Source organism: Eulemur rufifrons, chromosome 16, assembly GCF_041146395.1.
Source record: "Eulemur rufifrons isolate Redbay chromosome 16, OSU_ERuf_1, whole genome shotgun sequence".
In the NCBI taxonomy this organism is placed as follows: Eukaryota; Metazoa; Chordata; class Mammalia; order Primates; family Lemuridae; genus Eulemur; species Eulemur rufifrons.
In genome coordinates this window covers 72,287,142-72,313,409 of record NC_090998.1, presented here as the reverse complement: position 1 = coordinate 72,313,409, position 26,268 = coordinate 72,287,142, and the positions used below count along the sequence as shown (strand labels likewise).

Here is a 26,268-nt window from a genome sequence, read left to right as displayed (position 1 = left end):
GACACAAACACACATATTGACCTAGGCCTACACAGGGTCAGGATTATCAATTTCACTTATCTTCCACTTCCACATCTTGTCCCACTGGAAGGTCTTCAGGGATAGTAACACACATGAGCTGTCATCTCCTGTGAGAACAGTATCTTCTTCTGGAGTACCTTCTGAAGGACCTGCCTGAGGCTGTTTTACAGTTAACTTTTTTTTACATATATAAGTAGAAGGAGTATACTCTAAATTAATGGTAAAAAGTATAATAAATAATAGGCAATAGAAATTTTTCAGCTCCATTATGCTCTTATGGGACCACTGTCTCATATATGTTCTTCATTGACTGAAACTTTGATGTGTGACACCTGACTGACTGTATTTGTGGTATCACTGAATTGGACTGCAACCATTCCAATGCTAATTTTAAACAAATTTTGTTTTCCTCAGGAAGCCTAAAAATAGACCAGAATTATTTTGTACTCATTTTATATATTGAGTTTTGTGTTTTCAATTCAGGGAGGGTATTTGTGCCTGACTTAATTTCCTCACTCTGATTTGGGAGAGGATAAGGAAAAGTGTTTTTTCAATATAATTTGCCCTGTGCAAGCACATACAATTCTTGGTTTGGCTTTTTTAAAAAGTAATTTCTTTTCACAGTTGGAGGCACAGTGATTTACAGCTCTAAAGCTTCACGTTTCTTATCTTCAGCTGTAAAAGAGCTATTCCCATTAAGTAACACTTTTTCAAATAAAGCACCCTGTCCTTATTGCTGTGATTCACATAAGACTTAAACTAAAAGTGCTGCAAGCTCTGTTCAGGTGCTGTGATTAGACAAGGAATTCTTGGCCAAACCTTGCCTATTTTTTGTCAGGATCTTCTCCGAAGCCGGGGTGGCGGCTGCTCATGCCTGTAATCCTAGCACTCTGGGAGGCTGAGGTGGGAGGATTGCTTGAGCTCACAAGTTCAAGACCAGTCTGAGAGAGAGTGAGACCTCGTCTTTACTAAAAATAGAAAAATTAGCCAGGTGTGGTGGTGCTCACCTGTAGTCTGAGCTACTCAGGAGGCTGAGGCAGGAGGATCACTTGAGCCCAGGAATTTGAGGCTGCAGTGAGCTATGATGATGCCACTGCATTCTGTCTCTAAAAAAGGAATCTTCCCAGTTTAGTTAGCAGAGATGCTGGTGTATAGGAACTACAAGATATTTTCTTTGAACACTTGTTTATAATCTGAGGGCTTAATTCATGGTTGTGCATTAGAGTTATCTGGGAGTGTTTATAAATTTAACATTGCCTGCCCAACACAGTTTTTGTTTCAAGAGCTCTGGATGATTCTAGTGTATACCTTGCAGAAACAGCAGTCTTGTGTGTGCTTGCCTTCAATGCAGAGATGGGTAGAATGTGGGTGGGGGACACAAGTAAAAGTATACAGCCAGTGCCACCTTATGTATAGAATATAAAGGCATCAGTGGGAACACCAAAAAGTGGCAAGCTGCCTGGAGAAACCTTCAAGATTGTTTAGGGAAAGAGATTTTTAGTGGGTGACAGTTGAGCCGAATTTTGAGAGATAAGTAGAAAAGTGGGGTAGGGGGAGTAGAATGTCATTCTAGGTTAGACATACCAAACCTAGGGAGATATTTGAGTAGTGCTAAAACTGTAACATGAGTCAGCATGTCTGTGCTTGGACCACAGATACTTAGCTTCAAATGCAATCTGTTAACTTGAACGTTTATTTTCTTCAGAAGTGTAGTTCTTGAATGCATATTTATTAAAAATTCAGTTAATATTCTGTGTTATATACTAAAAAATAGTCAAATAATAAATTATTTCCCCTTCACTTTCTTTTACTATTACAATGTCTAGTTCATAGGTAAAATGCTAAAATCTTCTGAATATTGAAGGAAAACCACTAACCTGTACACTTTGAAAGGGCAAATAGGTTAGTGGTTTATTTTACTATATTCACAGAGTAATACAAGCATTACCACTGTCTAATTTCAGATGATTTTCGTCACCCCAAAAAGCAACCCTGTGCCCATTAGCAGTCACTCTCCACCCCCACTTCCTCAGCCCCTAGCAACCATTTATCTACTGTCTGTCTTTATGGGTTTGCCTATTCAGCACATTTCACATAAATGGGATCATATACTGTGTGGCCTCTTCAGTCTGACATCTTTCACTTAGCATGTTTTCAAGTTTCATCCATATTGTGGCATGTATCAGTGCTTCATTCCATTGTGAATATTTTCGTTGAAGCTTCTTCTAAATAAATACTTTTGAGAAATGACAGTGCTAAAGGGAAGCAGGGCAGAATTATTAGGAAATAGGTAATTTGTATCGGCTCCCATAAAACTAGACACATTTGTAGCCTGCATTGCTTTAGAACATTTAAGAAATATCCTTCAGGCCTTATGAGCCATTATTTAAAAACAAAGTATTCAGCAGTAGTAAATCTTTAAAGAATAGATTTGATTGCTGGACACTGTAAGAAATTTGAGCCAATTCTGGTGAACAGTGGATAGAAATCAGATTTGGGTTTTATTCTTATCTCAGGGATTAAGAGACTGTGACCCTAATTCCTATTTTAAAATTTGATGATTCTATGATCCAGTTGGACAGAGTTTAAAACAAGAGGTTGTGATCATATAATCCTAGAACTGATTTTCTCTTTTGGCTTTTAAACTGGCTCTTAGGCACCTCCAAAAAAATGCACAAATGCTTTGAGCAGTAGCAGTAATCCAAAATAAACGTGTAGCTTTCCAGTATCACCAATAGGAAGGACTGTCTCGTATCTGCTATGATAGTTTTTAAGCCTTTAAGTGGTCGTGTTCTCCTTGGGTTCAGACCATGGGCCATTTCTCCTTATATATTCTCCTAAACACACTCATTCACTTATGGGCTTCAGTCCATATAGATCAGTGATTTCAAAACCTACCACTGAGTTTTAGTTCTCCCCAATTGCCTACTTTTAATCTCCACTTAGATGTCTTGCAGACATTTTTAAATCAGCTTAGTTTTACAGTGGAATGTATTCATTTTGCTATCTCCCTCTCTGGTGCATCAGCACGGCTAGTTGTTCCTTCTCTTTACTAATTACATCGCTGTTAACCCAGTTGCCTAAGATCCTTTCTCCTTTCTCCAAACTGTCTTTGTATGTGTGCTCATCCTCTCCTGTTTTGTTTTTTTTTTTTTTGGTGGGGGAGTAATCTCAGAATTCATCCCCCGTCATTCCTTATGTGTGCACACACTTTTAATTTTCTACACTGGCACATTATTCTAAAAACACCAATGTGATCATGTGGCTCTCCGTTGTGTATAGGATTGGTTCAAACTCTGTAACTGGGCATATAAGGCTTTTTCATAACCTAGTCGTTTCATCTTAGTTATTTCATTGATATTTTCTTCTTTGTGTTCTCTCCCCTATACAACCTCTGATAGTGTTTACCAGTCAAAATGATGAATTTTCCAACTTCTGAATTATGCCATGGCTGGCCCTCTATAGGGAAGGGAGTGGTGATCAAGCTGGTTCTCTCAGTGTTAGGCAAACTGCATATTGGACTAATGTGCTACAGGGATGTTGGGTGATGTTCACAGGTACCCCAAGCAGACAAGAAGCTTAGAAAAAGCAAGTCCCCTCTTGCAGTTTCCCTTTACCATCCCCTTATCTGCAGTTTAACAGGGATCCCCTAATAGAGTCCCACCTCCAGAATCATGTGTAGAAGGAAAGTGAGAGACATTAACTTTGTATCTGACACACTACTTTTCCAGCATAGAGATTTTAAAGGTACAAAACTGCCTGAACTGGCCTTATAATAGATAGGGGAAGGGTAAGAAGTAAGAAGCCCTTGAGATGGGGCAGTACTTGACTTCAGTCCTGCAGAACTTTTTTTTTTTTTAGGATATTATAAAACACTTATAGTACACAAACTTGTACCTTGTGGGTCTAAGGCTGAAAGAAGAAAATTTTAAATGAGAAGCGGTCTTGTAGTTCAAAAGCTGTGTGTAAATTAAAAGAGCAAAATGATTGAATAGGTCAACATAAAAATGAATGATGGTACCCATCAGTTTCTAGGAAAAAAAAATCAGCCATGAAAGAGGATATAATTAAGGATTTTTAGAACACGTAAATCAAGAATACATGGAGATTGTTAAATATTTGTACTCTGTTCATGCCTTTCTTTTCTCTGTTACAGTGTTCTTGTAATGACCCAAAACACTAACGATTTGCTTTTATGTCACATTGTATAACAAAACATTAAATCAAAATATTTTAATCTCAATATACTTTGTTCTTAGTCGAATCTGATTTAGTTAATCCCTTTAAATTTTTAGACTTTTTAATTATGGGTACCTAGAATTAGGAATTTCATAAGGGGTCTTTTGTTTTGATTATGATTAGGGGAAAGATTGCCTCTCCTTGTTTCACTTTCAAAGTATATTTCTCATATATTATAGAGAAATGCCTTTGTTCCAAATCAGTTGAACCTTTCTCCACTTTACTAGGGAAACCTTCAAATCTTGGCAACAACAGGACTGCCTGCTTTAAAACCAGCATGTTAGAGAAGAAAGGATTAGAGGGAGAAAATGCCAAGGGAGATGCAAATGCTGTCTCAGGTTTATCCTTTCCTCTATCCTTGGTGACTCTTCTCTGCATCAGCTCCATGGACACTTCTTGATATACTGTCAGAATAAATTAAGAAACGTATTTTCTATTTTTAACTCTGACACACCTTTCAGTTATAAATCTTTGTTATTCCCCAAATGTGGATGTATAGATGGAAGGCATTTCTCGGTGCTGAGAATTCCAAATTCTAGCTGTGGCAAATTGTGAAAAGAGCCCTTGACTATAAAGTGGGCTTCTAGTCCATGCTTTGCCACTTGGTAGGTTTCTGTGCACATTTCTGTAAGATAATTTCAGGGTTCTGAGGATAAAAGGAAACAACGTAGGTGAATATACAAGTCAAGTTTTAGGATTAATCCTGATTTCAATCCCCTCACCTTGGACTTTTAGCTAATCTACCTTTCCAATTCATTGGCCCCTGAAAGTCCAGTACTCTGCCTAGGATTTGGCCAATTATCAAGTAATTTAAGGTCTTGAAGTTTCCTTTTGTCCATGGTTCTGGGATTGAATATGCTGTTAACCCAGACATTCTGCTTAGCTATTTAAACAGTTTCCATGAAAGAATCCACTACTTGTAAGGATTTTGTAAATTGAGTGATTTTATTGAAAATTTAGGGGCTTGCAATTGGCTTACACAAAGCAGCAAATGGCCATAAGCCACTTTATTGGCTCTCAGAGCTTTACCTCTTTCTCATCATTTCTTTTTCTCTTCCATTGCTCAAATTCTCTTAACAGGATGCCTGGCCAAGCAATGTAGCCCCTGCCCCGAAATCCTCAACAAGTACTCCAGTGAATAAAGAATCTTGTCGTCCTAAATTAAGACCCACTTCCTGCCCTCAACGAGTTCAAGATTTACCTACCACTTTTTTCTTTTAAAACAACTGTATTAAGATATAACTTGCATACAATTAAATACACTTGTGGAAAATTTCGGTGTAAGGGATAGCCAAATGTACTCATTTTAAGCTTACATTTGTGGGGGGCCGGGGCGGGGGGTTGATTTTTTTTTTTTTTTTTTTTTTTTGAGACAGTCTCACTTGGTTGCCCTGGCCAGAATGCAGTGGTGGCAGTCATAGTTCATTGTAACCTCAAATTCCTGGGCTCCAGTGATCCTCCTGCCTCAGTCTCCCGAGTACCTGGGACTACAGGTGTGTGCCACCGCACCCAGATATTTTTCTTTTTTCTCTACAGAAGGAGCCTGGCTGTTGCCCAGGCTGGTCTCAAGTTCCTGCCCTCAAGTGATCCTCCCTCCTCAGCCTGCCACAGTGCTGGGATTACAGGCGTGAGCCACTGCACCTGGCCCATAATTTAAGTTTTGATGAATGTATACGGCTGTGAAACCACCATCTCAGTTAACACATAGAACATTCTGTCACTGCGGCGCAGAGCTTAATTAGGAGATTATACTGTTTTGAACTGTGCTTTCACTTTCTAGAGAATGAATTTTTTTGTGTTAAACCATAAACATCTGCATCTTTTTTTTTTTTTACAGCATCCTTTTCCCATAGACTTTGTTGTGATCATGATTTCTGGAGGGGTACCTTTGAGCACATCCACAGTTTTTCCTTAGGATAAATTCTAAGAAGTGGAATTGTTAAAGGTTGGGCCAATTTATAATCCCACCAGCTATGTACGGGAGAGCCAATTTTCTCAACATTCAATATTAGCATTGTTTTTTATCTTTTTCAATTTTGAATATTAAGGATTGTCTTGATAATGAGACATTGTCAGTTTCACAGTAGGGTTACTCAAAATTCTCATTCAGTTTCCTTAGGTGATTTTATTTTCTTGCTTTTTTGGATAAGTAGTACAGGCCCATCTTACAAAATGGTATTCCTCAAGGAAACCATTGTTTACATGCACTATTTAAATCATTTATTCTAAGGGTAATTTTTATGACTTCGCAGCATGGGTTTTTTTGGACAAAGTTTCATATAATCTCATGTTGCTGGCTTGCACTGCTAACAGGAACAGAGTCCGGTGTCCGTATTCTTTAAATGTATTGTTGAGTTGTTTCAGAGACTCAGTGGATGAATTAGACCTAGTATTATAGCACCGGTGCTCTGTCATAATACATCTGCCCCAGTATGTACATCTGTGTTTATTTCAGTTCTCTTAAAATCTAAATTGTTGATTATTTTTTCCTCTGGTTTAGTGGCACAGGACAAAATAATCTTCTGAAATCACAGAATACAAAATCTGTTATTTACATCAGCTGGATATCTTAATACTGTTCAGCTTTAAGACCAAATTTGTAATTTGTGAAATATTAAGGTCTCTAACCCAGTACAAATTTGGTTTGAGCAATTTCATTTCAAATTGTTCCAGAAACCTTGAGATAGAGGGCAGAATCTTTAATATGTCAACCAGTCAGTATTGAGATGATCATTTTTTTAAATTGAGGAAAATGATTATTAGATTATCAAAGCTGCTAGAGAACGGCAAAAGAAAGATAAGACTGGTATCTCTGGTGCTTCATATTTGGTCCTTTTAAAAGTGTATGACCTGAGGCTGGGCATGGTGGCTCATGCCTGTAATCCTAGCACTCTGGGAGGTTGAGTCAGGAGGATCATTTGAGGTCAGGAGTTTGAGACCAGCCTGAGCAAGAGCGAGACCTGGTGTCTACTAAAATTAGAAAAAATTAGCTGGGCATGGTGGCAAACCTCTGTAGTTCAGTCTACTCAGGGGGATCGCTTGAGCCCAGGAGTCTGAGGTTGTAGTGAGCTATGATAACGCCACCGTACTCTAGCCAGGGCCACAGAGACCCCGACTCTAAATAAAAGATTGAATGTATGTTTGTGTATGACCTGTAGGGACAGTGTCAAGGCCAAGGCTTTTGAGCAAAAATGTGAAATAGTTTGTAAAGATTGGGTTTGGAATCTTAAGTCTTAATTTTTTCTGCATATTCCTGCCATTTACAGCTACCTTCTGGCTTCTGAAACCTCAGGCCTACCATTTTTGGAAGTTCTTGAATTTCTCCTTTACCGAGTCAATAATTTTCTTTCCTTTGTGAGCTTGCTCTCAGTAGTTCTGTAGTTAATCTGTTCATTCAACCAGTAAGGAATGTGAAACACACTGTATGGTGTTCAGCATTGGGGGCCTAATTTTGCATCCCCAATGCTGTTGCAAAATTAGACCTGGGCCTTTGCCTCTAGGAACTAGTTTAGTTGGGGAGACAGTAAGGTGGCAAAGTGTGTAGCAGATGGCTTTTTAGGGAAGGTGTACCCCTACTTTCCAACAGTATTCAATAACATTTAATCTGTTGCTTACCTCTTAATTGACAGTTGACTTTCAGGGTGGTAGAATTGCTGCTAAAATAATGTTTTAGGCTCAAATGAGTTAGCCTTATTTCCTAATTCTCTAGGGGAAAACACTGTTTTAGGGAATGTAGGGATGTGTGTGTATATATATGGCAGGAACACAAAATCTGGGGCCAGATTTCCTGGGTTTGACTTCTAGCTTTGCCAAATATGAGCTTGGACAACTTCATTTGACCTCTCTGCTTCTTTATCTGCTTAGTATACTAATCTAGCCCTAGGGTGGCTGGAAGGATTAGAGTGTAAAGAACAGAGCCTAACATAATACCAAGCCTTCTATGGTGTCGGTTATTTCCATTTTCTGATTTTGCAAAGATGCTGCTTCACTGTTAACATAAAAAGAATGAACATCTTAGTGTGCGGAAAAATTGTTTGTCATTTATGTCCCACAAAGTAAATAACATTAAACATAACTCTCTGAAGTGAAATATAGATTTTGAAAGCACAGTGAATGCTCATATATAAACACTGGATAGGAAAATGGGGTGTTTCAGGTAGATAATGCATTTCAGCTTTATTAGAATTATCATATATGTCATCCATTTTGCATGAGTTAGACAGTAATAAAGTTGATTTTTGTAGCTGGTAAATTGAAGTCTTATTCCTTAATCTAAAGTATTTAAGTAGTTCACTGTATAACTCCAAGGAGTATCATGCATGCCGACTATATTTAGTCTGAATGGTCCTCTCCTGAAGCTGTGTGGTGTGGTGGCCCTGCTAAAGGATGCTTTTGGGGAGGGAGACAACTCCTTAATAAGTGAATGCTTCCTAATTTATCTCAGAATTAGCATGCAGAGTGTGAAAGACTATTTTAATTTTTTGTGATGGTTTGGATTTTGGACAAAATTGTGTCAGTGGCACAATTGGGTTGAGAGTATAAATCTGGATTGATTGTAACTTGTTTTTTGTTTGCCTCACTGAAAAATTCAACTGCTTTGCTTCCATCTGTTCTTGTCTGTCATGGGCCTTTCCTATTAATGGGGTGTCCTCGGGCATTAAATCTTATTGTGATTGCTGCATTTGAAACCAGAAGTAACCTGAAAGAAAAGCATTAAGTTAATTTCATAAATCTTTTTTAATGAGCAAGTGAAAAAAACTTGGAGGAAAAAAGCAGGTGCCATTAGCAACAAATTTCTTCCTTATTTAGCTGTTGAATATTGGCATAAATGTTGGGGATACAAAGTAAGCATTTAGCAATAAGATTTCACCCATTCTAAAAATAAAAAAGTGTTCAGTCAATTTTAGTACTAGAGAGAATATCTTGAAATGTTCAAGGGACTCAGTTTTAGAAGCCTGGAGAGGTAAAGGATTTGTATATGGTTGCATAGCAAATTGGTACAATTAAAATTGGAATTAAATTCAGGTGTGCTGGCGCTGAGTGTTTTTTTTTTTCTCTCTACTAGGTGTACCAGGCTGCCTAGTTAAATTTAGCTCTCTAGTGTAAAATTAGCTCCCTCTTTGAAGGCTTTTAAACTAGGTAGAAATTCTTTGATAAAGAGATGAGGTGATTTGTGTGCTCCCCTCTTTTGACCCCATTTAATCCCAGAGAGATGTGTAGATTCTTAACCTCTTCAACCTTCCCCACCTCTGGTCTGTTAATGCTCACTTTTTCTTCTCTTCCTTCCCTATCTAGTTTAGACTTTGTATTGTTACCAGGCAACAGAAACCAACTTTGGCTAGTTTAAGCAGAAATGGTATTTATTAAGAGTTATTAGGTACCTCACACAATCTTCAGGAGGGCCAAAGAAAGGCAGCCAGGAACAAGCTTCAGAATTACATCATGGTGGAGATGTCACTGCTGTCATTGTGTGAAACTCACTCTGCAGTATGTGCAGTGGGATTGCTGATGCCAAGTACAGGATGCTATCACTAGAACTCTTCCATTGCTGTCTTAGTGGTAACTACTGCTATTCTATCCAGAATGCATTCATTCTTCTTTCTTTGCTACTAGTGCACGGGTTTTGACTGAGCCTAAGTCACATACTTAGTTGCGAGAGAGTTAGGAAGTAAGACTTAAGCTTTCCCTGAGGGAGATGGGGATCCATAAAGGTGTGTGTGAGGGTGCTAATTGCTAAACACAAGGGTGTTTTAGCTCTGAGGTGGCCAGAAGGAATGCCAAATGCCCCTCTACAAACCTCATTTTGCCCTTAATGCTGCTAGGTAGTCCTTTTGTGTGGCCATAGTTAAGTTTTTCTATTTTCTGCAACAGTCACTTCAAATTTACAGTCTTAAGCTCCCAACTTCAACATTATACTGGCAAGGGGAGGTAAAAAGGAATTATGAATGAATGGGGAAATTTTTACCATTGTTTAACAGACATAGACAAATGGCTAAAGTTACACATAAGGGGCTTAAATGAATTACCAACTTCAAATAACCATTTAAAATTTTAAGAAAGAAAAACTCACAGTCCACATCATTTTTAATGTATAAAAGCTGAATTTTTTTTTTACAGGTTCGTTGGTTTTTGCTAATACATCGCTCATGATTTTAGTGTTCACCATTCAGAAACAGGCTTTTAAAAAATTTCCGTAATTTTCATTCAAGAAATACAGAAGATCATCTTCTACTTCACCTACTAAGTTACATACCAACTCCTAGAATCTACAATGACGCAGTGGGTTTGTTAATTAGTGCCTTAAGTAGGGACCATGGCACACAACAGTCCCAATGGCTAAACTAGGTCCTCTCTCTTTTCATTCAGGGTTCTGAGATATCAGTGTCAAATCATTCCTGAGACATGGAGTTCATTAAGACAGAAAGACAGCTACATTATTCAAATCAATGAAGTCTTATTTTTATTTTTTGAGTTGGTGATCAAGTTAGTTCAAACAATGAAGCCTTATATCATCCATCAAATTAGGAAACAGAAAATGGAGAGGTTTAGCTACCAGGGGTCTACTAATTACAATGCTGAGTATTTAAAGGATATTTTTTACCACCGAGAATTTGAGTGTTTTATGAAGTAGTTGATACCATCTTTAGCTATGATGCCAATATTTGGAAATCTTTCCTGAAAAAGAGGAAAGGATAGAAATTTAAAGACTTTGATTTAAAGTTCTTATCCAGAAAACTTTAAAAATGTCTTTGGAAATAAATAGGAACATAATAGGCCCCTAATCTAGTCCTGCTATTCATATAGTATACTAACTCCTGTACCTTGTTTGAGACCTTGACATACCAATTCTAAAATGGATCTTTCAAAGACTGACTTATGTATGCTTTATATAATATTAACAATGAAATAAACTGCTAGGGACAAGGGGCCTTGTTTTACTCTTTCAGTTAGTACAACAAAGTCAGGTACAAAATAAGCAGTTAAATATTTATTAGTAAATTCAGAGTCACAAGAACATTTTAGAGCATAATAGTTTTATGCAATATCGAAGATAGGCAAAAGGGTTTGTTATATAATAGATAATTCCAGATCAAAACGGTATATACCATAAAGCAAATTTTTGTACATTATTTTAATAAGACTATACTTTTTCAATTTCCAGTTCAAAAAGAAAAAAAAAACCATTTAAGTAACATAGCTGAATTTACCTTTTTCATGAAGCGCTTCATGATTATGAAGGGCTGAAAATAGCCCTTCCTTAACTGCTGTGCTATTTCTGAACATTTGACCTTTACTGCTCATATAGTTTTAAATGTCTTCGTGTATAACATTGAGATTAAGAAACAGGCCCTGAAGTCAGATTGAGTGGAGCCCAACAGCCTAGATTTGCATCTTGGCTCTGCCATTTGCTAGCTTTGGTTGGTTACTCTTAGTGCCTCATTTGTAAAATGAGTATGGGAATTAAATGAGTTAATACATATAGAGCACTTAATCAGTATTTGGCACAGTTAAATTTTACTGTTACTGAGCTTTTATTGATTTTCAGCATATCTAGGATCAGTGCTCGATAATTGCATGTAGTCTCTGCTTTTGTGGAGCTTACCGACTGGGGTAAGGGGGAATAAACACAGACTACAGTATAACCGGATGAATAATAATCTTAAATGTTATTCCTAAGGTGGAAGTTACCAACAAACACAGCAGATATAGTAATCCCTTTCATCAGCTCTGTGTGGTACCTAAGCATGCAGGCATTTACTTACGAAACAAGCATTTATTTAGCACTTACCACCATTTGCTAGCTGGGATTCCCATCTTCAAATAGTTTAGGGTCTGACAAGTAAACCAAGAGTTACCGTGCCAGTTATAGTAAGCAGAGTGGTGGTCATGAACAGGAAACAACAACCTGGTCATATATACTTGGCCTTTCAGAAGTCCCTCTCACTCTCAAGTTTCCATTTCCATCTCATTGAACTTCACAGAAATATTGATCTGGTTTGGGGTTGAGGGTCAAAATTAGGATGTAGAGATTTCTACCCCAAGTCATCTGGTCACATCTCTTGATTTTTACTCCAAGTGGTATAGAAAGTACCTTCCTACCTGGTTCCTATCAACTCAACTGGAAATACAGCTTTTCAACAAAGGGATACCCTGGTTTAAAATATTCTCAGATTTAATCTTGGTACTTGGAACCTGTGAAATAGCTTCTGACATTTTTCCTTCTCTGAATCTGCCATCCAGAAAAATCTTGAGGTTTAAGTGTGTGAAAGTAGTAGAAGAAGAAAAGGGAGAGGGGTATGCCTTGAGAATCATTATTCTCGTCTAACTTCAAGATAAGTGTTTTCAAGAAATTCTCATGGCCCCAGTTAGCCTATCTGGGGATTGTAAGCAGTTTAGTAGCAAGACAGGCACAAGAGGCGAAAGCAGAAAGGAAATAAAAAATTAGCTTAGTTTTGCTTGGTTTGCTTTTATTGGTTTTCTTAAGCTATTTCCATTTTATTTGCTTTTGGGATCTAGATCAGGATAGATCTTTTTCAAGGACATGTTCAGATGGATGCTAACCTTGTTTTGATTTTGCTAGAGTAATCATGTAGTGTAATTTAAAAATGGTGAACTTGGGTAAAATAATTAACTTTTGTGAGCGTCCATTTTTTCATTTGCAAAAGAAAGGAATTTGAAATAAGTAGATTATTCTTATGTCCACTAGGGGGTAGTGTGGACTGTAAAAGTTACAATTATTCTTCAGTGATTAGCCCTTGGTGCAGTTGGCTTGTTTGAATTAATTTTTGTTCATTCACTGTTTTTTTTTAATTGCTACAGATTATCATTTTCAAACACAATTTTGTGACTGCAGCATGCAGTAACTCCTATATGCATTCCTGTTACTAGTGATTTCAGATGGTCTGACATTATGTGCAGAACTTTTTGAGGGGAAAATAGTGATGCTTTATAGTTTCTGTACAAAATTTTACCCACTACATGTAATAAGTTAAAGTATTCTTAATGAACAGTCAGTAACATCATTATAACATGATTATCTCATGTTTAACTGTCCTATGTGGTAGCTACTAGCCCTGTGTAGTCAATTGAACAGTTGAAAAGTGGCTTGTTCAAATTGGTATGTGCTGATATAAGGGCGATCTGTTTGTGACATCTGCCACCCCATTGATCGCCAGGGTTGATTTAGCTCATCTGGCTGGCTAGGTGGGTGTCCCCTTCCTCCCTCACTGCTCCATTTGTGTCCTCCCCAGTTCATACTGGGTCATAGAGGAGGACCATTCTTTGGTCAAGGTATATGAGTAGATGCGCTCCCCTGCTAGAAACTCCAAATAAACTCTCAAGTTAGTATGTGCTATTACTATAAGTGTAAAATAAACACTGAACATCAAAGGCAATGTGAAAAAAGTAAAATATATCATTGATAATTTTCATATTGATTACATGTTGAAACAATATTTTGAATATATTGGGTTAAATAAAATTAATTAAAATTGATTTTACCTTTTTTTTTATGTGGTGGCTACTAGAAAATTTTAAATTGCATATGTGTCTTGCATTATATTTCTGCAGGACAACACTGCTGTAGAGAAAAGTACTCATTTTCCGTTTTTATCTTGGTGTCCTCTAACTGGCCTTGTGATTAGTAAGGAAGTAGTGAAGTGAGGAGATTGAGCACAACTTTAGTTCTGTTTCTGATACTAGCTAAAATACAGTTTTATTATAATGAGATATGTGTTTCTAAAAAATCATCACATCATGCAAAATCATGCAGTAAAATTCACAAGGTTTATAGATAAATTGAAGTTGGAACATGCACTAAAAAACATCCATAGGGTTAACATTTTAAAAATGGACACTTACATATAGAGGGTAAACTTGCAGATTCCCTTAAGTAGTTTACAATTGTATACATAATGAAGAACTGACATTTGCTTTATTATAATAGTAATCCCAAAAAAGGAGCCCGTTTGTTAATATATTTGAATCCCTTAAAGACAAAGTGACAGAGGTTGGAATAGACAGAGTAGGCATTGAAGCGTTTCTCAATTTTATAACATTTTTGCAATGATGAAATTGGTGGAGTTATCAAATTATCAGACAGTTCTTGAGATGAGCTAAAGGATCTCTATTTGGCATTATTAGTTATATTTTTCAGTTTTGTGTTTCAGAGAATATTCTAAATGTGAAAAAGCTAATTACTATAGACATGATGCATTGGTGGTATACAGAGCATAAAAGACTTTACATTGCTTCATACTGAGAACAAATTATTATTGAACTTAAAATTGGGAAAAGTCCTGGTGAATAGAGATTAGTTGAGAGAATGTCAAATGTAGTTTTCTATAGTGTGATTCTGGGGTTTGCTCTTCAAGTCCCAATAGATGATCAGTTTGATGTGGTATTTGAAGTATTTATGGCATTAGCTATTATACTCATTCTATTAGATGAGTTACCTTCCTTAAGACTTAATCTTGTTGCCATTTAAATCCATACCCTACTCTTTTATGAACTTCCTTTTCTACTCTAGTAACTAATTTCCTGAGCATAGTCTATGGTACTTTCTGTTATGAATGGCCCTGACCTCAGTTCTACCTGGGATTCCATCTTTGGGTTGCTTTCAAACATAGTAGGGTCACAGAATGTAACTAAAAGTTTTACTGTTTTCTTTAAAAACATTGTTATTTAATAAATCTTGAGATTTTCCCTACATTCTTTTGAGTTTTTTGTATGAGCCTGTGGCCTTCATATGTGATCTCATTTGTCAAATACTTTTACAGTTCCTGTATTTGATATTTGTAGTAACTGCATGAGAGGTAATGTTAACTATATAGATGAGGAAGCTGAGGCTCAGAGCAATGTAAATCATTAATACTTGCTGAGAAACAGAGAAGTGAAGTAGTAGGGATTTGAGCCTTTTACTTCTTGAGTTAAATCATATGGTACTTCATTGTCTTTCTACCAAACAATAGTATAAAACTAAAAGGTATTTTAGAGTTAACCATGTGTTGAGTAGTAGCCGGAAGGATTTTATTTCCTACCCAGGTTTTGCCTTTTTAGGGAAAAAAAGTTGACATCAGTATTCTGTGGGTAAGACTTTTTCAGATGCTAGCATCTGAGACTTGTTCCATTTGGTTTGGATTTCATTCTTTTTTCCTCCCACAATTTATGCTCTGGGTTTCTTTGGGAAATCAACATTGTTTAGTGAAATAATTGTTCATCAGTTTGTTGTGTCAAAATCCATTAGAACTTGAGAACATATAAAAACTATTTCAAAATGTTTTCCACACTTACAAGCTTATTCTAGAATGTGTTCTGATTAAATCTTATGATTGATCAGGTCACATGGTGTGCTTAATATGTACATTCTTTAGAAAGAATATCTGATTTTTGAGGGTGAGCTGAAGATGAGAAAGTGCATGCCACATCCATCTGTGCCAGTGTGTACTGGGAGTGATTTTGAAGCTATTTTGGGATATGCTCTTGGAGGCCCTTCTGTTAGCTTTTTGTAGCTTTAAATAGAGCTGCTACTACTTTGTGTAACCAGGGGGTGGTGGTTTGGGACTCTTGGACCCTGGCTCTCTTTTTTTTCCAGTCTCCCTCTTTATGGCTTCTAAAAATATGAAGACCTAGGTAGGGTAAAACAAAAGGAGGACCAGAGATGGGGAGAGGCCAGCATTCAAGGAATTTTACGATCCAGTTCTTTTCTCATTCCTCCACTCCTGCTGTTCATCTTAATATCTTTACTTTTTTTACCAACATGAAGACCAGCTTCTTTTGTAGAGGAGTTCTCAAGGGGAGAAGCTTCATTATTGTCTCTTGAGCTTTTTAATGCTCTAAAAATTTTTTAACTTTGAACTTAAGAAGAACATTTTGCTGAAAGTGGTTCACAGCATTTCAGTTTCTCATTTGCCCTTTTATTGTCATGATTAAAACAAAACTAATAAACCAAAAAAAAAAAACTAGCCTCAAATTAAAGTACAAAAGACATTAATTTAAATGGCCATGGATTTAATACATTTTGGGGAAGGACTATCGATTTTATTTACATCTCATGACTTTTTCAGTATATTACTGTGCTGAGAGAGAAGTCTTTTTTTTTTTTTTTTTTTTTTTAGTATATGCACTGTAAGTTGTAGAATGAAACAATGTAGGATGTATAATTTTTCTTAAGTGAAGGCAGTGTAACTAAAATATTCTCATCTTAATTTTCATACCTAAAAGCTTAATTACTAGTTTAGAACACTTTCTAAACTTTTTTACATGTGCCCATTCAAAATGTTGAAAACATATTATTAATAAGCAGATTATATATACTGTTGTCAATTTGCATATTAAATATTAACATTTTCTGGCTAAGAGTAAATATAAGCTATACTGTTTCTTCCCATGATGTGCACTTTCTGCTTTGAAAATAACCCTGCTTTGATGTTTTTAAAGATGAAATTCTCATAGTTTATTCATTCCCCTCTCATTTTATTTTATTTTATTTTTTTGAGATGGAGTCTCACTCTGTCACCTGGACTAGAGTGCCATAGTGTCAGCCTAGCTCACAGCAACCTCAAACTCCTGGGCTCAAGTGACTCTCCTGCCTCAGCCTCCCAAGTAGTTGGGATTACAGGTGCATGCCACCACACCTGGCTAATTTTCCTATTTTTAGTAGAGTTGGGGTCTTGTTTTTGCTCAGGCTAGCCTCGAATTCTTCAAGTGATCCTCCTGCCTCAGCCTCCCAGAGTGCTAGGATTACAGACATGAGCCACGGTCCCCTCTCTTTATAACATCAAATAGATTCAATAAGTACTTACGGAATACCTACTATGGTGCCAGGCACTGTGCTAAATGATGAGGGTACAGCAGTAAATAAAACAGACTCTGATCTGTCCTCTGGAGCTTCCATTCTGAACATAATAAGTGAGGTATGTGATGTGCTAGTAGTGTGGTGCAGACGAAGTAGGGAGTGGGATAGGAAAGTGTGGGGCAGGATGCAATGGGGTTTGCAATGTCAGTTATGGAGGCGTCACTGAGAAAACAGGTTTGAATGAAAATCTTAGAAGCTGAGGGAGCAAGTCATATAGAAATTAGGGGAAGAAGAGCAAATGAAAAGCCCTTGAGGTGAGAGGATGCCTGGCAGGTTGAAGGAATTACAAGGAAGCTAATTATTGGCTGGACCAGAGTGGGAGGGGTGTTGGGGAAGAATAGCTGAAGATGAGTCAGAGAGGCAAGTGGAGTGAGGGGATCATATAGAGCCTCTTTTGGGGGGTCCATTAGAAGGACTTTGACTTTTAAAGTGTCTGTGGAAAATTGGCCCCGGGACGGGGAGGGGGTAGCAAGGTCAAGCAGGGAGAACAGGTTAGGAGGCTGTTACAGTGTGCCAGGTGAGAGCTGCTGAGAGCAGTGGAATGGTGAGAAGCGCCTGAGTCACGGATAGATTTTGAAGTTTTCTGAAATAATTTGCTGACCAGGTTAGATGTGTGGCATATAGTAACAGGAGAAGAGGCAGAGCATATGGGCACATATGCAGCAAAGTGTACAAAGCTCCTGTGGGTACTCATGGAAGTTTCTATTTTCTTGTGAAATAGGAGGCCGGGTGTCAGCCAAAAGTTAGGATATGAACATTGGAGATGTTGGAGGTTTGAAGAGAAAGGAGAAAGAATGATAGAATTATTTAGGAGGGAGGGAGAATGATGAAAAAAAGAAACTAATAGTATGATTGTTGGAAGCATTAAGGGTCCCTTTTAGGTTAATTATCTATTTTAGACTAATCCAGCATGGTTATATATATTTCTCTGGCCCTGTTTAGGTGCCTAGACTTGTTCTTACCTCCTTCATTCCATTATGTTTTTCCGAGGGGAAACTTTCAGTGGTTTTAAAAACTAATATTTACCTTTTAAACAGCATGGTTTTGATTGAGTTTAGAGCAAGTTGCCTTACCTATGTGGTAATCCTAGTGTTATTTTCTTTCTTTTACTTAAGTAAAAAATCAGTTTCATTAACCTAATTTTATTATCAACATATTTGTAGCCAGAATGTATGATACCTCGTAAATATTTGTTGTATTTGCATTCAGCTGGTTATAATTATTTAAATGGTCCCTTTTCTTTTTAAATTTTGCATTTTATCAGCTAAATAAAAACCTATTGGAAAATTGGAGAGAGGTTCTGTTATGTCTAATTCTAAGAGATGAACTTTCTAATTTTAATTTTTTTGTCTAGCAGAATGACATTTGTTTCACAAATGTGTTTGTTTTTCTGTTGTAGGAAACCCAGCGTTTGCTGGCGGAACCAGTTCCTGGCATTAAAGCAGAACCAGATGAGAGCAACGCCCGTTATTTTCATGTGGTCATTGCTGGCCCCCAGGATTCCCCCTTTGAGGGAGGGACTTTTAAACTTGAACTATTCCTTCCAGAAGAATATCCAATGGCAGCTCCTAAAGTACGTTTCATGACCAAAATTTATCATCCTAATGTAGACAAGTTGGGAAGAATATGTTTAGATATTTTGAAAGGTAAGTGTTACCTTTATCATTATATGCTATTACTAAGATTTCTCCTTTTTCTTTAAAGCATTCCATATTTAAAATGTAAACATTGTAATCTTGTCTTTTACCAAGACCACAGAGGTCCGTGGGAGGGAAATGCAGCAGTTCTGGGCCTGTTTTTTCATGCTTTATCATACTGGGCCTTTTGCCTTCATAGATAAATGGTCCCCAGCACTGCAGATCCGCACAGTTCTGCTATCAATCCAGGCTTTGTTAAGTGCTCCCAATCCAGATGATCCGTTAGCAAATGATGTAGCGGAGCAGTGGAAGACCAACGAAGCCCAAGCCATAGAAACAGGTATTTAATATTCATTCTCCTTCATAACTCTTCCACTTTTAAAAATAAATTTATGCCACCATTTTTAAAACTTAAAAAAACTCTTGGCAAGGAAAAGAAAAAAATATAATAAATCAGATCCTGCTTATAGTATATAAATGCCTCTTAACAAAAGATGTTCAAGCTCCACTATGGCCTGCTCTTGGACCCCCAGATTTAAAAACAACCTATAATTGGGAAATCTTCTTGGACTCTTTTTATAACTACACCTGATTTAACAAATACCAAGTGTCTACCATTCATCTAGCAGCATGTAAAGATTCTGGAAAACTTTTGAACTCTTTTGACCTGTTTTTGTAATCTGTATGCAGCAGTTTGTAGCTAGAGAATTTGGAATTAGCAAGCTTCTTCCTGCTACAGATTTTAATAAAATTAGGAGGGAGCATTAAATATCTAGAAATGAAAGGGGCAATTCTTCATCTTGTTGAATTTTGTAGAACTTCTGGATTTCATTGTAGTGTTGTGGTAATTAAATATAGAGAAAATCTTTTGGCCCTAATCCAATTTATAGAAAATGGCGTGAATTTAAGAGATTATAGTGTGACATTTCCATAATTAACTTAATAGTGTTCATTTTCTTATTTATAGTTTAGAAAATAACATATTGAACTAAGTAAAATAATAATTGCATGTTTGTTTTTGTCTGCAGCTAGAGCATGGACTAGGCTATATGCCATGAATAATATTTAAATCGATCCGATCATCAAGTGTGCATCACTTCTCCCGTTCTGCCAAGACTTCTTCCTTTTTTGTTTGCATTTAATGGACACAGTCTTAGAAACATTACAGAATAAAAGCCCAGACATCTTCAGTCCTTTGGTGATTAAATGCACATTAGCAAATCTATGTCTTGTCCTGATTCACTGTTGTAAAGCATGAGCAGAGGCTAGAAGTATCATCTGGAATGTTGCGAAACGTTTAAAAGCAGTGGCCCCTCTCTGCTTTTATTCATTTCCCCCATCATGGTTTAAGTATAAAGCACTGTGAATGAAGATAGTTGTCAGGGTTAGCTGCAGGGGTGTGGGTGTTTTTCTTTATTTTATCTTATTTTTTTTTTGAGGGGGGAGGTTGTTTTATTTTAATTTTATGAGCTCCTTTCCCCCTTTTTATGGTGATCTAATTGCATTGGTTAAAAGCAGCTAACCAGTTCTTTAGAATATGCTCTCTAGCCAAGTCTAACTTTATTTAGACGCTATAGATGGACAAGCTTGATTGTTTGAACCAAAATGGGAACATTAAACAAACATCACAGCCCTCACTAATAACATTGTGACTTTGCTGTCGAGTGTAGATTCCCCCCTTCAAAAAAAAGCTTGTGACCATTTTGTATGGCTTGTCTGGATACTTCTGTAAATCTTATGTTTTAGTAAAATATTTTTTGTTATTCTACTTTGCCTTTGTACAGTTTATTTTACTGTGTTTATTTCATTTTCCCAATGTGACAATCGTATTTAAAAATTAAAACTCTGATGGAACGTTCTGTTTTGGTCTTCACCATCTGACAAATTGAATAGCAAGAGGTGGATTTTGCCAGTTTCTTTTCACTGATGCAAATTTGTGTAAGATATTAGTGAATGGAGGATTTATAACTGGCCCTGAGCATGCATAAAGCATCAGTATCTGACCTTTTTTTACCTCTTAGAAATTCGAAATAAATGTGTTTGTGTTGTCTGATTAGACGATCATTGGTGTCTTGCCACAATGTTTGAAAATTACTGTACAGGACAGTCTTAACAAAGAAAGCAGTTGTGACCGACATGTAAGGACTTTCACATGTGCCACATTTTTGCGTCAAATTTGGGTTATGACCTTTTTCTTCGTTCTTGTCTGAAAATTTCATGTGTAAACCATTAGTGTGTGTTACCAGGAAAGACCGAGCTGATAAATCATTTGGGGTTTGCTGAGGCATTTGCGAGTCTTCCTTATAAACCTGATGAGCAAATCTCAAGCAACCAGCTTGCCTAAGTGTCATCAGAAAGGTTTCTTCCTTTGAGAGCATCAAATCCTCAGTTAATGATTCTTGCTTTCATCTCTCTAGTATTTTCTGCGGGAGCTCCTTTTATTCTTTAATTTGGTATTCAGTAATTTTTTTCTTCATTGACAGAGTTCCTCCCTTCATGAAACTGTTCTTTCCCACCTCTCTCCTTATCTAAATCCTGATTCTTGTTATTTTAAAGTCATAAATGTAGCCAGTCATAAATATGTAAATGTTAACCTTCAGGTTGGAACCTTTGTCTCTTGCAGTTTAAGGTAATGGATATTGTAGCCCATCTGAATTTTCCTCATTCTTATTCTCGTAATTCTGGAGTTTCTTCAGAATGTGGTGTATTTTATTGTGCTCCTATGTAAGATGAAGAATTATCTATTAAAATTACATTTTCAACATACAAAAGCTTTTGATGACTGGTAACTGGTATCCTTCCAAATAAATGCATTGCTTGGTAACAAATGTTAGTTTAATTCAGAATAAAATTATTAATAACCCTAATATTGTAAATTTTAAAACTAATAACAGCAATTGCCATTTATAATAATTCTTAAAGGGCCAAGCTAAGGAAACGGGATCTTACTCTAAAAAATGAATGAACCACACCAGACTTCAAGCAGTTAAAGATCAACATTATTTACTGTAAGTAGCATTGCTCATGGTTATAGCTAGTATCACATAGTGATTTACACACTATGAAATTCCAGATTGAGGTGGGGCGAGGTGGCTCACGCCTAAATTCTAGCACTCTGGGAGGCCAAGGTGGGAGGATTGGAGGATTGCTTGAGCTTAGGAGTTTGAGACCAGCCTGAGCAAGAGCGAGACCCCATCTCTACAAAAAATTGAAACATTAGCCTGGTGTAGTGGGACATGCCTGTAGTCCCAGCTACTCAGAAGTCTGAGAGACAAGAGGATCGCTTGAGCCCAGGAGTTTGAGGTTGTAGTGAGATATGATGATGCCATTGCACTCTAGCCTGGGAGACAGAGTGAGACTCTGTCTGAAAAAAAAAAAAAAGAGAGAGAGAGAAAAGAAATTTCAGATTGAAATCTATTGCACACACCACAAAAATATATCTAATTGATGTCTACTGAGTTATGAGTTTTAGAAGTACAGAAATGGAACAAACCACTGTTTCAAATGCAGTGAATTCCTAATTTCGTGGCATCACAATTCCTTTGCAGTTTTGATATGGGTCCTCATTGTTTTGATAAGACTCGCTTTCTCAACCAGTGGGTTGACTGAGCTTTATTAGGACTCACGGCAGAGGTTGGAAACTGGCAGCTTCATTTGGCCTGTGGCCCTGTTTGCCTGGATCCATACAGTGTGGTTGGTTAAAACATTTGAATTTCATGCCAGTATTTTTAAAAATTGGGAGTTTCATGTTTGAAGTTCGTAATTCTGGTAACTTTTGAATGATCTGAGGATCTGGCAACAGTGAACCTGACTCACCTTTGTGTATGGGAGGAGCTGAGTAGCAGCTACCCTAGGAAGAGCCATGTTGTTTTCCTCTTACCCAGTTACTTGCCAGTTGGCTAGAGTCCCTTACCAGCCCACCTACCCTCGTAAGCCTTTGATTTTGTAGTCCGTGAGCTAAAGGAAACAATTTATTTTTCAAATAAAAGTGTTTAATATGTACCTACTACGTGCTGGGGATGATTAGGTAAATGAATGGCATGGGGCTTTCTCTTGGGGACTTTCTTGAGTATCAACTCTGCCCATTTGAGGGCTGTTCTGACATCCTGAGGTGCTGATGTGAGCTTTGTTTTTTGATTATTTTGTTTTGTTGTAGTCTACTTTGCTGTGATTTGCTTCCACAGATCACAAAGTTACCCTCAAGTCTCAGAGGCTACCTAATAATATCTTAGATCTGAAGTACAAATCATCTCTTGTTATCCATGAAGGATGGGTTCCAGGACCTCCCTTGGATATCAAAATCTGCAGATGCTCAAGTCTCTGACATAAATGGTGTAATATTTGCATATAACCTATGCACATCCTCCTGTATAATTTAAATCATGTCTAGATTGCTTATAATACCTAATACGATGTAAATGCTATGTAAATAGTTGTTACACTGTATTGTTTAGGGAATCACAACCAAAAAAAAAAAAATACATGTTCAGTTTTTTTTTCCCAAGTATTTTCTATCTGTGGTTGGTTGAATCTGTAGATGCATAACCTATAGGTAAGAAGGGCCAACTGTATATGGCAGTGGTCCCCAACCTTTTTGGCACCAGAGAGGGGGAGGCGGAGCTGAGGCTGTGATGTGAGCTGTGGGGAGCAGCTGTAAATGAAGCTTCACTCGCTTGCCTGCCTCCCTGCCTAAGTTTCAGGGAAGACAATTTTTCCATGAATCGGGGGAGGGAGCGCAGTGGAGCTCTGCTGCCTGGTCCCTAACAGGTCACGGACTGTTAGCACTCTGTGGCCCAGGGGTTGGGGACCACAGGTATATAGAACTAACTTAAACCTTGCTCTAGATGAAGAGCATCCTTGTAAAACAATCTCAGAAGTAGCATTTAAAAATAAGATTAGGCCGGGCGCGGTGGCTCACGCCTGTAATCCTAGCACTCTGGGAGGCCGAGGCGGGTGGATCGCTCAAGGTCAGGAGTTCGAGACCAGCCTGAGCAAGAGCGAGACCCCGTCTCTACTAAAAATAGAAAGAAATTATATGGACAACTAAAATATATATAGAAAAAATTAGCCGGGCATGGTGGCGCATGCCTGTAGTCCCAGCTACTCGGGAGGCTGAGGCAGTAGGATCGCTTAAGCCCAGGAGTTTGAGGTTGCTGTGAGCTAGACTGACGCCACGGCACTCACTCTAGCCAGGGCAACAAAGCGACACTCTGTCTCAAAAAAAAAAAATAAATAAATAAAAATAAGATTAAATACAAGTCAGTATATACTAATAAAAGCCACAGGTACAATGGTTTAGCCTCGTTTTAAGGAGAATGGGAAAGGAAATCTGGTGCCCTACAAGACATTATAAACAGTTAACCGAGTGGAACGAAATGGTGCAATGGAATGATAGGAATTGATTCTGTTTTTCTATTTAATGGTTTAGGAATCTTTTGGCTACTCTGTCCACATCAAAGGTTTAAAGATGCAACCTTATCTAGAAAAGCTGCCCACCCACCCCCCAAAAAAAGATAAAATACCATAATAGGGCACGTAATTCATCAGTCCATTTGAGAAATATATTATTTCATTGAAAATGTGTACTTTTGAGTTGGGGATAACATTTATTTAGCTCTTTAGCATGCTGCCTATCTTAAGGGGTTATATGAGAGTAACAAAAACATAACATGTTGAGTGTAATAATCTGAGAGAGGTATAAATAAAAATCTAATCCACCACCTGGACTGCTGATGCTTTGTCTGGTTCCTTATGTGTACACTCTCACCTGTACTAGTTACCATTTCAACATCGAGGTTGGAAATTGGATTTGTTCCAAGAGTTGGCTTTGCTCTAGCTTTATGGTACACATTGGGCAGGTTCCCACTGGCTGCCAAACCGGGAGCTGGATGAAAATTGTTCCTATTAAGTGTGGTCTGTTTCAACTACCCACTTCTGCCAGTGAGGTGAGAAAGCATCCATAGGCAATTTATAAACAAATGGGCATACTGTGTTCTGTTACTTCTCACCTGTCAGAAATATTTTCAACCACCTAAAATGTAAAAAGCATTCTGAGCTTGTGAGCTGGATTGGGCCTGTAGGCTATAGTTCCCAACCCCCTCCTTTGGCAGAAATTCCAGCTCTTGTTAGGACCAAATGAGTGTCTCCTCCCCACCCTCTCAAAAGTAATACATTACTGTCACTCAGATAAGGATTAGAGAAAAAGTTTGTGGTAATTGTGGTTTTCCCCTTTCTTATATACATATTTTGGTAAATTATGTACAAATTGAGCATATAGCAAGTCCAATTTTTTTCACATTGAGATTGAACATTTTCACATTAATTTCTCAAAACATTTTTAAAACCAGTCTTTTTTAAAAAATCAGATTTGCACAAGCTCCTTTTTGAAAAGTGACGTAAGCCTTTTCAGTGTATGCAAATATGTGCACAAAACAAAATGCTGTATACAGTGTTCTTGTTCAATCATACTCATAATTTAGTCCCATTTATACATAAAATTGATACCAATTTCATAAATTCTACAACATATCTCTGACCGTATTTTGGTTGTGCAACTTGTCCAGGCATTTGCTGACTAGATTCCCAGAAGCGGAATTGTAATGAAAGGGTTATATGTGCATTTTAAATGTTGGCAGGTCAAACTCAGTTGCTCTCCAAAAGGCTGTGTCAGTTTACACATCATTTTTACCTGAATATAATAACTATAATATTCTATTGTATGGGTATAAATCAACCATTACCCTTTTGCTGGTGGGCATTTTATTTCCATGGCTTCCATTCTAGTGTTTATGTTGGTACATAAACTTTTGTCCACATTCCTGTAGGTATGTGGAACTCCCAGTATATTTACTTGGTCAACATGATGAAATACACTGATTTCCAAATAAATGTGGCTACAATAAAGCATTTCACTAACTTACTAAGGAATGAATGAGTAAAAATGGAGAAAACCAAGAAGAATTGCCATACATTTATTAATGTCTCATACTGCTGTTTGATAAGCACCAAGAATATGACTGGAGAGAGTGGTAATTCACGTATTGTTGGGGGGTGTTTTGTCAGATGTTACAAAATGCAGAAGTGTAACTTTAGGGATGGTAATTTGTTCAAATCACATCAAAGTGGAGGAATTAGACTAGTTCCTGACAAAAAGACATGGAACCTTTGGGTGTTTAGGTCTTTGCTGTGTTTTGCTCAGGTAGGCCTTAGGGGCCTTCTCATCTTTCAGCTAGAATTTAGCCAGTGGCACCAGTCAGGAAGGTCTTAAAAATGAGGAGAGAAAATAGCACCAGGGATGAGACTACCTTTCAACCTTTTGTCATACAGCTCCATGTTAAATGTTGCTAAGTATTTGGTAGAGGGTGATAATTTTTAAAGAAATTGTTTTTTAAAATGGTGTAAGTCTGTATAATAAAAACCTATAGGCCGGGCGCGGTGGCTCACGCCTGTAATCCTAGCACTCTGGGAGGCCAAGGCCGGAGGATGGCTCGAGGTCAGGTGTTTGAGATCAGCCTG

At 37.4% G+C, this 26,268-nt stretch overlaps 1 protein-coding gene across 1 annotated transcript in view; it reads left to right on the top strand.

Moving 5' to 3' along the window:
* UBE2N (ubiquitin conjugating enzyme E2 N) overlaps positions 1–21,465 on the top strand; it is a 31,097-nt gene extending 9,632 nt beyond the window's left edge. The window contains exons 2-4 of the mRNA XM_069490044.1: positions 18,516–18,762; positions 18,953–19,093; positions 19,782–21,465. Of these exons, the coding sequence (XP_069346145.1) occupies positions 18,516–18,762; positions 18,953–19,093; positions 19,782–19,822 (429 nt within the window). The 3' untranslated portion in view covers positions 19,823–21,465. The remainder of the gene's footprint in view (positions 1–18,515; positions 18,763–18,952; positions 19,094–19,781) is intronic.
* The last annotated feature ends 4,803 nt before the right edge of the window (positions 21,466–26,268 follow it).